Source organism: Candoia aspera, chromosome 2 (assembly GCF_035149785.1).
Source record: "Candoia aspera isolate rCanAsp1 chromosome 2, rCanAsp1.hap2, whole genome shotgun sequence".
Taxonomy (NCBI): Eukaryota; Metazoa; Chordata; class Lepidosauria; order Squamata; family Boidae; genus Candoia; species Candoia aspera.
The window spans coordinates 12,263,417-12,278,710 of NC_086154.1; the positions used below are offsets into that span (position 1 = coordinate 12,263,417).

The 15,294-nt window shown below is 49.7% G+C and overlaps 1 protein-coding gene across 2 annotated transcripts in view; it reads left to right on the forward strand.

Moving 5' to 3' along the window:
- Window positions 1–14,430, forward strand: part of LOC134492174 (zinc finger protein 850-like) — a 28,278-nt gene extending 13,848 nt beyond the window's left edge. Inside the window, exons 2-3 of one of the 2 annotated variants that reach the window (XM_063296364.1) lie at window positions 671–685; window positions 2,980–6,801. In XM_063296364.1, coding sequence (XP_063152434.1) covers window positions 671–685; window positions 2,980–5,121 — 2,157 coding nt within the window. In that variant the 3' untranslated portion in view covers window positions 5,122–6,801. Of the gene's footprint in view, window positions 1–670; window positions 686–2,427; window positions 6,802–11,550 lie in introns of those variants that run through there. The other variant, XM_063296363.1, reaches the window with a different exon arrangement.
- Window positions 14,431–15,294: the final 864 nt, after the last annotated feature.

The following is a 15,294-nucleotide window of genomic DNA, read 5'->3' on the forward strand; positions in this document are numbered from 1 at the left end:
CTCTTTTGTAAAGGAGCCATTGCACTTTTTCCTCTCTTTTTATGTTTTTTTTTCCTTTAAAGCCATTGTGAGCCAGCTTCCACATTCCCCAGCCATCTCGAGGGAGGAGGGCCTCTCCCAAAGCTTGTATTCGTGATGCTGTAAGCAGCAGGGAGCGTTAATGCAGAGAGGATTGCTGACCAGACAGAGGTGCCAATGGGGGCAGAGATGAAAATAACCAATCTCTGTTTGAAGCCTCCTTCAGCACTAAATACGTAGCTGCCAACCAAACCGGACGTTAATATTGGGCCTTGTAGCCTCCTCTTGACTTTCATGGTCCCTCCCCTGCTGAAATCTCTGCAAATTAGTGCCATTAGTGATAGAGAATATGTTCCCATGTGAGTTTTCCCCCCCTTATTGGTGATCCTGGTTGGGAAAGAGGGTTGCACGAAATTCCCTCCGCTCGATTGGTGATGTGATCTGGAGCATTGTGGTGGAGTCCCAAGGTTCCTGTGCCGAATGTCATTTCAGCCTTGGGGATGCTCAATTCTACCGGTGGAAAAGGGGCATCAGCTTGTTTTTTGGGTGCAGCCCCATTTAAAGATGGAAACCCTGGAAACGGGAGAAGGAAGCCAGGAGAGCGACCGTCCTACTCAGAACAAGGGACTCTCCGCATGTGGCAGCCCCAGAGCCGAAGCATCAAAGAGCAGCTTTTCAGACTGAGGCAGGCATTTGAGTACAACTGGTAGGACAGGGAAGGTGCTGCAGACTCCTCCTGACATACTGTCTGGGGTTAGTGATTGAGCACAAGCCAAGATCGCCATACAGTAATGCCGCCCCCTCCCCACCCGGCTTACGTGAAGAGATTAAACGCAGAGAGCTTCTCCTTCCGACCTAGAGAAGAGAGAGCAGACAAGCTGAGGGAGGGAGGAAAAGGGAAACGTGGTCGAAGCCGCTTCCTGCCCCACCCGCTGCCCTTCCCAGTGTCCAGCCGCTCTTGCGTACCTGGGCTGCACAATCCCACCCCCAGTGGGAAGGGGCACGGAAGGGGTGCCAGGTGGGCATCTATCTTCCAAGAGGGCGATTGGATCCTGAACGGAGGGGGGTGCAGTCAGGAGGAGGAGGGGGGAATCCCCAGGTGCAAGAAGGGAAGGGGGGAGTCCTTGGGGGTGGGGGAGTAGATGGGCTTTTACCAGCGCTGCCCCCCACCCCTGCTCGCCTTCTGATTCCCCGCCATATTCACGAGGTTTTCTGCTTGTCCTCCGGAGCTGCTGCTTCTGCAGACGGCCCTCTGCTCTCCTTGAAATCCACCCTCTGAGCCCCCCTCGCCCCTCCAGCTCCCAGCGCGAGGCTGCCTGGGGTTTTCCGGAAGGTTGGGGACTACCGTGCCCACCTTCCCTTGTCCCTGCCAGGGTGATGAGGTCCCAAAGGCCTGGAGGGGCAGTAGAGGAGGATCTTCGGTTCAGAGGGCAGGGAGGTTGGAGGTGCCCCCTCCGTGGGCATGAACCGTGCTCGGCGGAGGCAAGGTCGTCTTGCTCAGTTGCAATGGCAATGAATACACCCTTGGGACACCTGACAGAACAGGTTAGCGATAGATCATCATGCAGAAAATCTACTGATCGGATGGCTCGGAGTCGGAAAGAACTTGATGGCACAAAATCCATCAAAAAAATCTCGCCAGCGCCTTAAGCTAGAGATCGCAGGAGTGTGTTTTGCAGCCTCCTGTCGCCAGAGGGCGCTCTGGAAACAGGCAACCCCCGCGCCTGGAAAGCTGTCAGTAGAGTAGCGGCGTCTGTGGTTGCTGAGGGCCGACATCCGACGGGAGGGGGAGCGGGGGAGCTGGAACAATAGAGTATAGGATTGCTAGAGGGGATGCGGGAGGAGAGGCGGAGGGCAGGGGAACTTCCTGTTCCGGCTCCCTCCTGGTGGGAGAGCGGCGCGGAGGAGCGCTGTGTGGTGTTCCCGGGGTTGGTCGGAGCAGCCGCGGCCGGAAGGTGAGCGGAGGACGGGCGGGAGGAGAGGCCGGGAGCGAGCGGGGCTGCCTCGTTTCCTCCGCGGGGGGGAATCGGATGAGCAACTCCGCTGCAAAGTGCCGGCTGTGTGTGTTTCTGTCTTTCTCTCTATGTGCAGGTGTGTGTGTGTGTGCGCGTGTGTGTAGAATCCGTCCCCAGCACTTGCAGAGATCCTTGATGATAACCCTCCTCAGTGCTCAGAATCTGTGGCTGACCCAGGCCAAAAAGTGAATGTCTGGATTGGAACGTGGATCTCGCTAGTCTTCCGCGTGTCCAATGAATCATAATGAAAGGTAGAGGTTAATCTGGCCTTTTGGTACTTTGCTTTTCCATTGTAATGTATGCTTTTTGTTGTAGTTGCTTTCACACGTTGTTCAGCCATTTTATAAACAATAATTAAACTAACGCTTTTATGTAATCTTATAGACAAAAAGGATGCCAGTCAGAGCCTTCTGGATAACTGAGAATCAGGAGGAGCATTAAAAAGGAAAGCACATCAAGCCAGGAATCAAAATCTTTCCACTTCCTGCAGAAAAGCACAAAACCCTTCTCCTTCCCCAGCAGGTGAGGGAGAGAAAAACAGGAAGAGAGTTTTGAGCTGTAAAACATGGAGTATGTTGAACTCAAGGGAACCTTACCTGAAAAGGTCAAGGGGGAGAATTTCCAAATTCAGAAAGAGAGAGAACGATGTGGGAGAAGCAGAGATTGTAGATCCCGGCTGATTATTCAGGAGAGGATCCACACCAGAGAAAAGCCATACAAATGCTCCAGATGTGGCAAAAGCTTTACTTGCAAGAGCTCCCTGGTGATTCATCGAAGGACCCACAGTGGAGAGAAGCTAAAGCAGTGCTCTCAGTGTGGCAAAAGCTTTACCAGACACGCCAGTCTGGTATATCACAGGAGGACTCATTCCGGAAAGAAGCCGCATGAGTGTCTGGATTGTGGGAAAAGTTTCGTTTGGAATTCCCACCTGGTGATGCACCAGAAGACTCACACGGGAGAGAAACCATATGAGTGTCTGAATTGTGGGAAAAGTTTCAGTCGGAATTCCAACCTGGTGATTCACCAGAGGACTCACACAGGAGAGAAACCATATAACTGTCCGGATTGTGGGAAAAGTTTCAGTCAGAATTCCCACCTGGTGAGTCACCAGAGGACTCACACAGGAGAGAAACCATATGAGTGTCCGGATTGTGGGAAATGTTTCAGTCTGAATTCCAACCTAGTGATTCACCAGAGGACTCACACAGGAGGGAAACCATATGAGTGTCCGGATTGTGGGAAATGTTTCAGTCGGAATTCCAACCTGGTGATTCACCAGAGGACTCACACAGGAGAGAAACCATATGAGTGTCCGGATTGTGGGAAAAGTTTCAGTCAAAATTCCCAGCTGGTGATGCACCAGAGGACTCACACGGGAGAGAAACCATATGAGTGTCTGGATTGTGGGAAAAGTTTCAGTCAGAATTCGACCCTGTTGATTCACCAGACGACTCACACAGGAGTGAAACCTTATGAGTGTCTGGATTGTGGGAAAAGTTTCAGTCAGAATTCCAGCCTGGTGAAACACCAGAGGACTCACACAAGAGAGAAACCGTATGAGTGTCCGGATTGTGGGAAATGTTTCAGTCTGAATTCCAGCCTGGTGTTGCACCGGAGGACTCACACAGGAGAGAAACCATATGAGTGTCCGGATTGTGGGAAATGTTTTAGTTGGAATTCTAACCTGGTGATTCACCAGAGGACTCACACAGGAGAGAAACCATATGAGTGTCCAGATTGTGGGAAAAGTTTCAGTCGGAATTCCCACCTGGTCATACATCAGAGGACACACACAGGAGAGAAACCATATGAGTGTCCGGATTGTGGGAAAAGTTTCGTTTGTAATTCCCACCTGGTGATGCACCAGAAGAGTCACACAGGAGAGAAACCATATGAGTGTCGGGATTGTGGGAAAAGTTTCAATATCAATTCCAGCCTGGTGAAACACCAGAGGTCTCACACAAGAGAGAAACCGTATAACTGTTCGGATTGTGGGAAAATTTTCAGTCGGAATTCCAACCTGGTGATTCACCAGAGGACTCACACAGGAGAGAAACCATATGACTGTCCGGATTGTGGGAAAAGTTTCAGTCAGAATTCCCACCTGGTGAATCACCAGAGGACTCACACAGGAAAGAAACCATATGATTGTCCGGATTGTGGGAAAAGTTTCATTCGGAATTCCAACATGATAAGACACCAGAGGACTCACACAGGAGACAAACCATACGAGTGTCCGGATTGTGGGAAATGTTTCAGTCGGAATACCCACCTGGTGATACATCAGAGGACTCACACAGGAGAGAAACCGTATGAGTGTCCGGATTGTGAGAAAAGTTTCAGTCAAAATTCCCAGCTGGTGATGCACCGGAGGACTCACACAGGAGAGAAACCATATGAGTGTCTGTATTGTGGGAAAAGTTTCAGTTGGAATTCCACCCTGTTGATTCACCAGAGGACTCACACAGGAATGAAACCGTATGAGTGTCCGGATTGTGGGAAAAGTTTCAGTCAGAATTCGCAGCTAGTGATGCACCAGAGGACTCACACAGGAGAGAAACCGTATAAGTGTCTGGATTGTGGGAAAAGCTGCAGCAAGAATTCCCAGCTGGTGATGCACCAGAGGACTCACACAGGAGAGAAACCGTATAAGTGTCTGGATTGTGGGAAAAGCTTCAGCCAGAATTCCCAGCTGGTGATGCACCGGAGGACTCACACAGGAGAGAAACCTTATGAGTGTCCGGATTGTGGGAAAAGTTTCATTCGGAATTCCAACATGGTAAGACACCAGAGGACTCACACAGGAGACAAACCATATGAGTGTCCAGATTGTGGGAAAAGTTTCAGTCGGAATTCCCAGCTGGTGATGCACCAGAGGACTCACACAGGAATGAAACCATATGAGTGTCCGGATTGTGGGAAAGGTTTCAGTGTTAGGTCCAGCCTCATAAATCATGTAGGTTTACACATAGGAGAGAAACCATTCAAATGCCCAGACTGTGGACGGTGCTTCACAAACAATTCCTCCCTTAGCAGACACAAGAAAAAGCACGTGAGGGAGAAGTTGAAGAGTGTAGAGATGATTTGAATTTCACATCTCATCTACCTTTGGGCAGCCAGCTGAAAAGTTACGTATTGAATTTGTGGCCTGATTCTTTGTAGTCAAACATTTCTTGGTATTAGAGATGAGCGAGAGGGGAAAGAAATGGAAAATATTAGTTTGAGAAAGGCTAACTACATGTATCTGGCTATCAGCAGAACTTTCCAGTAAGTTGTTGCAACTCCTAAATGATACATGACAAAAAGATGGGAGTACTCAGATTTTGTGACAGAATACATTAGGGACGTTTGTGGCAGTGACAAAAGCCCTGTAAGGTTTCAGATGGAAAGGCTGTTCTGCCTTGCAGTTGCGCATGATGCAGGAATATTGAGTTTAGGAGAAAAGGCATTGTGGGTCTGAGTGGAGGATCTCCAGGTTTAGGAACAGTCCCTGCTGTGATATTGTTGGCTTGGAGGTGTCTGCTTGGTAGCCCTCGATGGCTGTTGGTGACAGCAGCGCCAAGAGGCTGACCCTTTTGTTGCATCCCACTTGGTGGTGGTGATGGGAGGAAAAAATTGCTCGGTGGAAGATGTTTCATGTCTAGTAATAGATTGTGTAAGAACCATTCATGGATTTTGGGAGGGAAAAAAGACTGGGTAGTGTCAGCATTGCTGTGGGGCCGAGGTAAGGCAAAGCTCCCTTCCCAAGACATGGGAGGCATTTCCATTTCTTTCACTCCTCTCTCAGGGCTAATTTTAATTTCCCCCCCCAAAATCCCTACAAGTAAAAAGAGTAAACTAATTTGGAGCCCCTAGGTGGCATTTTAGCTATGCAGAGGAATGATCCTCATTTTGCTGAGTTCAGAAGACACCAAAGAATTCAAGGCTTGTTCATTGCAGGAACCCAATTCAGAGATCAGGTTATAATCCCCTTTCCCCCCCTAGTAGATCACTTTGCATATGATCCCTCTGCAGGAGGAGACCCAACAGCCAGGACCAGGCCAGGGGTGGGGAGGAAGCAAGAGGCTCTTTTGGCCTTAGGCACAAGCTCCGAGTGGGTTCACATTTTGTCCTGATTACCAGGAAACACACTGAGACAATGACTTGGTCTCTAATATTTATTAGTAGTACTTAACAAGAATCCTAACAAACTGAGGAAGCGTGGGAAAACCCAGCCATATAAACCCCAAAGGTTAAGGCGGTCCCGATCTGTGTCTCTTTGAATGGCTGAACAGTTCCTCAGTGCTACGCATGCGCTTGACAGTCTGGGTGGGAGCCCCCCTGCTCGCCATCCTTACTCATGACACATTTAATGGTCTGCAAAGTTGTTATAACTTCAATATAAAATATTCCAAGTTGAATATTTTATATTCAAATTATATTTAATTCTCCCTTCCTTCCTCTCCCTTGCTCTTTTTTGGTGCTGTATTGTGCACACCTGTTACGACGTCCCATTTCATTATTGGCAGGAGCTGCAAACACTTCTTCCGTTAAGGATTTATTTTGTAGGTTTTCCATGTCTGCGGCATTGCCCACTCTAGCGCTCCATCCTCTGGGATACGGATGGTGCCAGTGCTTTCATATGAAGATCCATCCTGCAGCCAGGACTTTTCTCCTAGAAGATACAGATAGAGAAGCCCTGCTCAGGACCGCCGGTCTCTTGCTCTCGTCCCGTTCTTGAATTTCTCCCCATATTTAGCGGTTGGTTCTGTAGTGTTGCCCGAAGATTTGTCAGTTCTATTCAAAATGTGTCCTGCATTCTGTGAAGAATTCCCTTCTTGTGATTAAACAGAGAAAAAGCTTCTTTAATTGGCTTTTCTCTTTTGTAAAGGAGCCATTGCACTTTTTCCTCTCTTTTTATGTTTTTTTTTCCTTTAAAGCCATTGTGAGCCAGCTTCCACATTCCTCAGCAATCTCGAGGGAGGAGGGCCTCTCCCAAAGCTTGTATTCGTGACACTGTAAGCAGCAGGGAGCATTAATGCAGAGAGGATTGGTGACCAGACAGAGGTGCCAATGGGGGCAGAGATGAAAATAACCAATGGCTGTTTGAAGCCTCCCTCAGCGCTAAATACGTAGCTGCCAACCAAACCGGACGTTAATATTGGGCCTTGTAGCCTCCTCTTGACTTTCGTGGTCCCTCCCCCTCTGAAATCTCTTCAAATCAGTGCCATTAGTCATAGAGAATATGTTCCCATGTGAGTTTTTCCCCCCTTATTGGTGATCCTGGTTGGGAAAGAGGGTTGCAAGAAAATCCCTCCGCTAGATTGGCGATGTGACCTGGAACATTGTGGTGGAGTCCCACGGTGCCCATGCCGAATGTCTTTTCAGCCTTGGGGACACTCAATTCTACCGGTGGAAAAGGGGCATCAGCTTGTTTTTTGGGTGCAGCCCCATTTTAAAGATGGAAACCCTGGAAACGGGAGAATGAAGCCAGGAGAGCGACCGTCCTGCTCAGAACAAGGGACTCTCCGCATGTGGCAGCCCCAGAGCCGAAGCATCAAAGAGCAGCTTTTCAGACTGAGGCAGGCATTTGAGTGCAACTGGTGGGACAGGGAAGGTGCTGCAGACTCCTCCTGACATACTGTCTGGGGTTAGAGATTGAGCACAAGCCAGGATCTCCAGCCAGTAATGCAAGAGGCAGAAGATGGTGGGTGTTGCAGTCCAAGGGCACCTGCAGGACTGTCTCACCCATCTTCCATACCGATGAATTACTACTTGGCAGCTGTAAATGTAGATTAGGGCACGCAACTTTCTTTTTCAATCTCAATCTCAATTTCTCTTGATCCTTTGGCTCTCCGGGGGCAGGGCGTGATGGGGTGAAGCCCTCCTGTGGAGCCTGCCAGGAGACTTTGTTATTGCTCAGCCCCACCACCGCCCTCTCCCCGCCCAGCTTAAGTGAAAAGGAGGGTCCAGCCCGCTTCCTGCCCCACCTGCTGCCCTTCCTGGTCTCCAGCCGCCTGCCGACGCCAGGGCTGCAAAATCCACCCCCCCACCCCCCACCCCCGGACAGGAAGGGGCGCCGAAGCGGCGCCACGTGGGCAACTATCTTGCAAGAGGGCAACTGGTTCCCCAGTATGGGGAAGCAATCAGGAGGAGGGGGGGGATTCCCAGGTGCAAGAAAGTGGGGCAGGGAGGAGATGGGCAGGGGTCCCCCCCTGCTCCCCTTCTGGTTCCCCGCCTTATTCGTGAGGTTTTCTGCTTGTCCTCCCGAGTTGCTGCTTCTGCAGAGGGCGCTCTGCTCTCCTTGAAATCACTCCTCCAAGAATTTACCCTGGAGAAGAAGCTTCTGCCCTTTTTACACTCGCTAATATAACAAGAGCTTTCAGACAGCTCTAGAAACCAAGGATTCTTGAGTCAGGTTTCACTCTGAATGGCATCTGGGTGGCTTTCTTGCCAGTGTCCTCTTCTGAGGTTGTTTTCACTCCTTCCTTAATTTAGTGTACAGCTTGGAGATTCCCTAGCGATGTTCCATATCAATATTAACTTGTGCAGCTCTGCCTAATTTCCCAAGGCCAGCTAAGTGCTGAGCAGTTTTTTTATGGGGCAGGTGAACATGCTTTTTTAAAAAGTCATAATGCATCTAGGAGGCTGTGGCTTGGAATCACAGAATCATAGGGACGGGAGGGACCTTGGAGGTCTTCAGGCCCAGCTCCTGCCCAAGGCAGGAGTCCTCATACCATGTCGGACAAATGGTTGTCCAACCTTTTCCTGAAACCCTCCAGCGATGGAGCACCCACAACTCCGGGAGGGAAGCTGTTCCACGCTTAGGAGTTCTCACGGTCAGGAAATTCCCCCTCCTTTCCCGGTTGGATCCGCCTCTGACCGGCTTCCCCCCATTGCTCGTGTCCTACCCCCAGGTGCCGTGAGGAATACATGGACGCCCTCCTCCCTGGGGCAGCCCTTCACGTACTGGAAGACGGCTATCCTGTCTCCCCCCACTCTTCTCTTCGTTGAGCTGAAGACACCCAGTTGCTTCGGCCGTTCTTCGCAGGGCTGCGTCTCCAGGCCCCTCGTCCCTTGTTTCTCTTCCTCTGTGGTATTGTTTTCGTTTGGGCCTCTATTATCTTGTTGTTTAGAATTTCCCAAGCATCCTGAACTGCTTTCCCCCTAGGATTTCCACCCGTGGAATCCTTCCTATTTTTGCTCTCAGTTTGCTGAAGTCAGCTCTCGTAAAATCCAGAAGACCAGCCTGACCTGGTTCCGTTCCCCTTGCCTGCATTATGGCGAATCCTAGCATGACACGGTCAGTCTCCCCCGAAGTCCCTACAACTTCCCCTCCCTCAGCCATTTCATCCCCATTAGTAAGTATGAAGTCCAGCATCGCTGACGCTCTAGTCCCCTCTTCCACCCTTTGGACGATAAAGGTGTCAGCTGGGCACGTCAGGAAGCTTCTTCGATCTCCCACTTCCTGCAGAGTTTGTTTCCCAGTCGATGTCGGGGTGGTTAAGGTCCCCCATTACTACAGTGGTGTGTTTCCTGGACACCTCCGCCGACCGATTTGCAGAGCCTTTAGCTATCTCCTCTGCTTGGCTGGGTGGCCTTTAGTGCACCCCTCTGGCAGCGTCGTTCCTTTTTCCCCTGATATTCACCCAAGTGCCTCCAAGAAGGCGTTCATCCTTGAAGCCATGTACTTCTGTGCGGGTGTAGTAGTTCTTTACGTACAACACAACTCCTCCTCTGTTCTTGGGTCGGTGTCTTTCGAACACGTTTTACCCTTCTGGTAGTAGATCCCAGTCATGGGTTCCGTCCCACCAAGCTTTTGAAAGCGTTACAAGAAATACAATAATGCGCCTTCCAAACTTTTGGGGAAAACCATTCAGTGACCAGGGGGTTTAAAACAACAGTCGAATTAAATGCACGGTTCCTTGTATCCAGTCAGACAGGACAGTTTCAGGAGGGGTGTCTCAGAGTTGGAGGAGGGATTTCAGTATGCAGTCCCAGTTGCCCTTAAGCGAGGACCTCCTCGCAACTTCTGGCCGGCTTCCAACAAGCAAAGTCACCGGGCACGCCGGCAGGAAGTCGCAGGTCCCAAGTGGCTGGCAAGCAGGCTGGTAGGCGGGAAAGTGGCTGCTGAGGGGGAAGCGTGGCTGGGCCCGGGGGTGGCTGATGCCGGGTGCAGGAGGGCGTATGCACTATGGAGTCCGGGGGGGGGGTAGTGCTGTGGGTGCACGCGGGCTATGGAGTATGAGATCCATAGCCGGCTCCTTGGGAGAGAAAGGAGTTGGAGTGACTTACAGGGGTTCAATTCTGACTGTAGAAAAGTGAAAAACTCCCACTCCTTCCGTCTTGCTCAGTTGCAGTGGCGATGCCTGCACCCTTGGGAGACGCGACAGAACAGGTTAGCGATAGGTCGTCGTGCAGAAAATCTACTGATCGGATGGCTCGGAGTCGGAAAGGACTTGATGGCACAAAATCCATCAAAAAAATCTCGCCAGCGCCTTAAGCTAGAGATCGCAGGAGTGTGTTTTGCAGCCTCTTGTCGCTAGAGGGCGCTCTGGAAACAGGCAACCCCCGCGCCTGGAAAGCTGTCAGTAGAGTAGCGGCGTCTGTGGCTGCTGAGGCCCGACATCCGACGGGAGGGGGAGCGGGGGAGCTGGAAGAATAGAGTATAGGATTGCTAGAGGGGATGCCGGAGGAGAGGCGGAGGGCAGGGGAACTTCCTGTTCCGGCTCCCTCCTGGTGGGAGAGCGGCGCGGAGGGGCTCTGTGTGGTGTTCCCGGGGTTGGTCGGAGCAGCCGCGGCCGGAAGGTGAGCGGAGGACGGGCGGGAGGAGAGGCCGGGAGCGAGCGGGGCTGCCTGGTTTCCTCCGCGGGGGGGAATCGGATGAGCAACTCCGCTGCAAAGTGCCGGCTGTGTGTGTTTCTGTCTTTCTGTGTGCACGTGTGTGTGTGTGTTTGTGTGCGTGTGTGTAGAATCCGTCCCCAGCACTCGCAGAGATCCTTGATGATAACCCTGCTCAGTGCTCAGAATCTGTGGCTGACCCAGGCCAAAAAGTGAATGTCTGGATTGGAACGTGGATCTCGCTAGTCTTCCGTGTGTCAAATGAATCATAATGAAAGGTAGAGGTTAATCTGGCCTTTTGGTACTTTGCTTTTCCATTGTAATGTATGCTTTTTGTTGTAGTTGCTTTCACACGTTGTTAAGCTGTTTTATAAACAATAATAAAACTTAACGCTTTTATGTAATCTTATAGACAAAAAGGATGCCAGTCAGAGCCTTCTGGACAACTGAGAATCAGGAGGAGCATTAAAAAGGAAAGCACATCAAGCCAGGAATCAAAATTTTTCCACTTCCTGCAGAAAAGCACAAAACCCTTCTCTTTCCCCAGCAGGTGACAGACAAGGGAGAGAAAAACAGGAAGAGAGTTTTCAACTGTAAAAGATGGAGTATGTTGAACTCAAGGGAACCTTACCTGAAAAGGTCAAGGGGGAGAATTTCCAATTTCAGAAAAAGAGAGAACTATGTGGGAGAAGCAGAGATTGTAGATCACGGCTGATTATTCAGGAGAGAATCCACACCAGAGAAAAGCCATACAAATGCTCCAAATGTGGCAAAAGCTTTACTTGCAAGACCTCCCTGGTGATTCATCGAAGGACCCACACTGGAGAGAAGCTAAAGCAGTGCTCCAAATGTGGCAAAAGCTTTAGCAGGCACGCCAGCCTGGTGCATCACAGGAGGACTCACACAGGAGATAAACCGTATGAGTGTCTGGATTGTGGGAAAAGTTTCAGTTGGAATTCCAACCTGGTGATTCACCAGAGGACTCACACAGGAGAGAAACCATATGAGTGCCCGGATTGTGGGAAAAGTTTCAGTGTCAAATCCAGCCTGCTGGTACACCAGACGACTCATACTGGAGAGAAACCGTATGAGTGTCCGGATTGTGGGAAAAGTTTCAGTCGGAATTCCCACCTGGTGAGACACCAGAGGACTCACACAGGAGAGAAACCGCATGAGTGTCTGGATTGTGGGAAAAGTTTCAGTCGGAATTCCCACCTGGTGAGACACCAGAGGACTCACACAGGAGAGAAACCGCATGAGTGTCTGGATTGTGGGAAAAGTTTCAGTCGGAATTCCCAGCTGGTGAGACACCAGAGGACTCACACAGGAGAGAAACCATATGAGTGTCCGGATTGTGGGAAGCGTTTCAATCAGAATTCCAACCTAGTGATACACCATAGGACTCACACAAGAGAGAAACCATCTGAGTGTCCGGATTGTGGGAAGCGTTTCAGTCAGAATTCACAGCTGGTGATGCACCAGAGGACTCACACAGGAGAAAAACCATATGAGTGCCCGGATTGTGGGAAAAGTTTCAGTGTCAAATCCAGCCTGCTGGTACACCAGACGACTCATACTGGAGAGAAACCGTATGAGTGTCCGGATTGTGGGAAAAGTTTCAGTCGGAATTCCCACCTGGTGCGACACCAGAGGACTCACACAGGAGAGAAACCGCATGAGTGTCTGGATTGTGGGAAAAGTTTCAGTCGGAATTCCCAGCTGGTGAGACACCAGAGGACTCACACAGGAGAGAAACCATATGAGTGTCCGGATTGTGGGAAGCGTTTCAATCAGAATTGCAACCTAGTGATACACCATAGGACTCACACAAGAGAGAAACCATCCGAGTGTCCGGATTGTGGGAAGCGTTTCAGTCAGAATTCACAGCTGGTTATGCACCAGAGGACTCACACAGGAGAGAAACCATATGAGTGCCTGGATTGTGGGAAACGTTTCAGTCAGAATTCCCACCTGGTGATACACCAGAGGACTCACACAGGAGAGAAACCATATGAGTGTCTGTATTGTGGGAAAAGTTTCAGTCAAAATTCCCAGCTGGTGATTCACCAGAGGACTCACACAGGAATGAAACCGTATGAGTGTCCGGATTGTGGGAAAAGTTTCAGTCAGAATTCGCAGCTAGTGATGCACCAGAGGACTCACACAGGAGAGAAACCGTATAAGTGTCTGGATTGTGGGAAAAGCTGCAGCAAGAATTCCCAGCTGGTGATGCACCAGAGGACTCACACAGGAGAGAAACCGTATAAGTGTCTGGATTGTGGGAAAAGCTTCAGCCAGAATTCCCAGCTGGTGATGCACCAGAGGACTCACACAGGAGAGAAACCTTATGAGTGTCCAGATTGTGGGAAAGGTTTCATTCGGAATTCCAACATGGTAAGCCACCAGAGGACTCACACAGGAGACAAACCATATGAGTGTCCAGATTGTGGGAAAAGTTTCAGTCGGAATTCCCAGCTGGTGGTGCACCAGAGGACTCACACAGGAATGAAACCATATGAGTGTCCGGATTGTGGGAAAGGTTTCAGTGTTAGGTCCAGCCTTATAAATCATGTAGGATTACACATAGGAGAGAAACCATTCAAATGCCCAGACTGTGGACGGTGCTTCACAAACAATTCCTCCCTCAGCAGACACAAGAAAAAGCACGTGAGGGAGAAGTTGAAGAGTGTAGAGATGATTTGAATTTCACATCTCATCTACCTTTGGGCATCCAGCTGAAAAGTTACGTATTGAATATGTGGCCTGATTCTTTGTAGTCAAACATTTCTTGGTATTAGAGATGAGCGAGAGGGGAAAGAAATGGAGAATATTAGTATGAGAAAGGCTAACTACACGTATCTGGCTATCAGCAGAAGTTCCCAGTAAGCTACTGCAGGTCCTAAACGATACAGGAAAAAAAGATGGGAGTACTCAGATTTTATGAGAGAATCCATTAGGGACGTTTGTGGCAGTGACAAAAGCCCTGTAAGGTTTCAGATGGAAAGGCTGTTCTGCCTTGCAGTTGCGCATGATGCAGGAATATTGAGTTTAGGAGAAAAGGCATTGTGGGTCTGAGCGTAGGATCGCCAGGTTTAGGAACAGTCCCTGCTGTGATCTTGTTGGCTTGGAGGTGCCTGCTTGGTAGCCCTCGATGGCTGTTGGTGACAGCAGCGCCAAGAGGATGACCCTTTTGTTGCATCCCACTTGGTGGTGGTGATGGGAGGAAAAAATTGCTCGGTGGAAGATGTTTCATGTCTAGTAATAGATTGTGTAAGAACCATTCCTGGATTTTGGGAGGGAAAAAAGACTGGGTAGTGTCAGCATTGCTGTGGGGCCGAGGTAAGGCAAAGCTCCCTTCCCAAGACATGGGAGGCATTTCCATTTCTTTCACTCCTCTCTCAGGGCTAATTTTAATTTCCCCCCCCAAAATCCCTACAAGTAAAAAGAGTAAACTAATTTGGAGCCCCTAGTGGCATTTTAGCTATGCAGAGGAATGATCCTGATTTTGCTGAGTTCAGAAGACACCAAAGAATTCAAGGCTTGTTCATTGCAGGAACCCAATTCAGAGATCAGGTTATAATCCCCTTTCCCCCCCCAGTAGATCACTTTGCATATGATCCCTCTGCAGGAGGAGACCCAACAGCCAGGACCAGGCCAGGGGTGGGGAGGAAGCAAGAGGCTCTTTTGGCCTTAGGCACAAGCTCCGAGTGGGTTCACATTTAATGGTCTGCAAAGTTGTTATAACTTCAATATAAAATATTCCAAGCTATTTTATATTCGAATTATATTTAATTCTCCCTTCCTTCCTCTCCCTTGCTCTTTTTTGGTGCTGTATTGTTGTGTACACCTGTTACGACGTCCCATTTCATTATTGGCAGGAGCTGCAAACACTTCTTCCCTTAAGGATTTATTGTGTAAGTTTGCCATTTTGCGGGCATTGCCCACTCTAGGGCTCCATCCTCTTGGATACGGATGGTGTCAGTGCTTTCATATGAAGATCCATCCTGCAGCCAGGACTTTTCTCCTAGAAGATACAGATAGAGAAGCCCTGCTCAGGACCACCAGTCTCTTGCTCTCGTCCCGTTCTTGAATTTCTCCCCATATTTAGCGGTTGGTTCTGTAGTGTTGCCCGAAGATTTATCAGTTCTATTCAAAATATGTCCTGCATTCTGTGAAGAATTCCCTTCTTGTGATTAAACAGAGAAAAAGCTTCTTTAATTGGCTTTTCTCTTTTGTAAAGGAGCCATTGCACTTTTTCTTCTCTTCTTATTTTTTTTTCCCTTTAAAGCCATTGTGAGCCAGCTTCCACATTCCCCAGCCATCTTGAGGGAGGAGGGCCTCTCCCAAAGCTTTTATTTGTGACACTGTAAGCAGCAGGGAGCGTTAATGCAGAGAGGATTGGTGACCAGACAGAGGTGCCAATGGGGGCAGAGATGAAAAT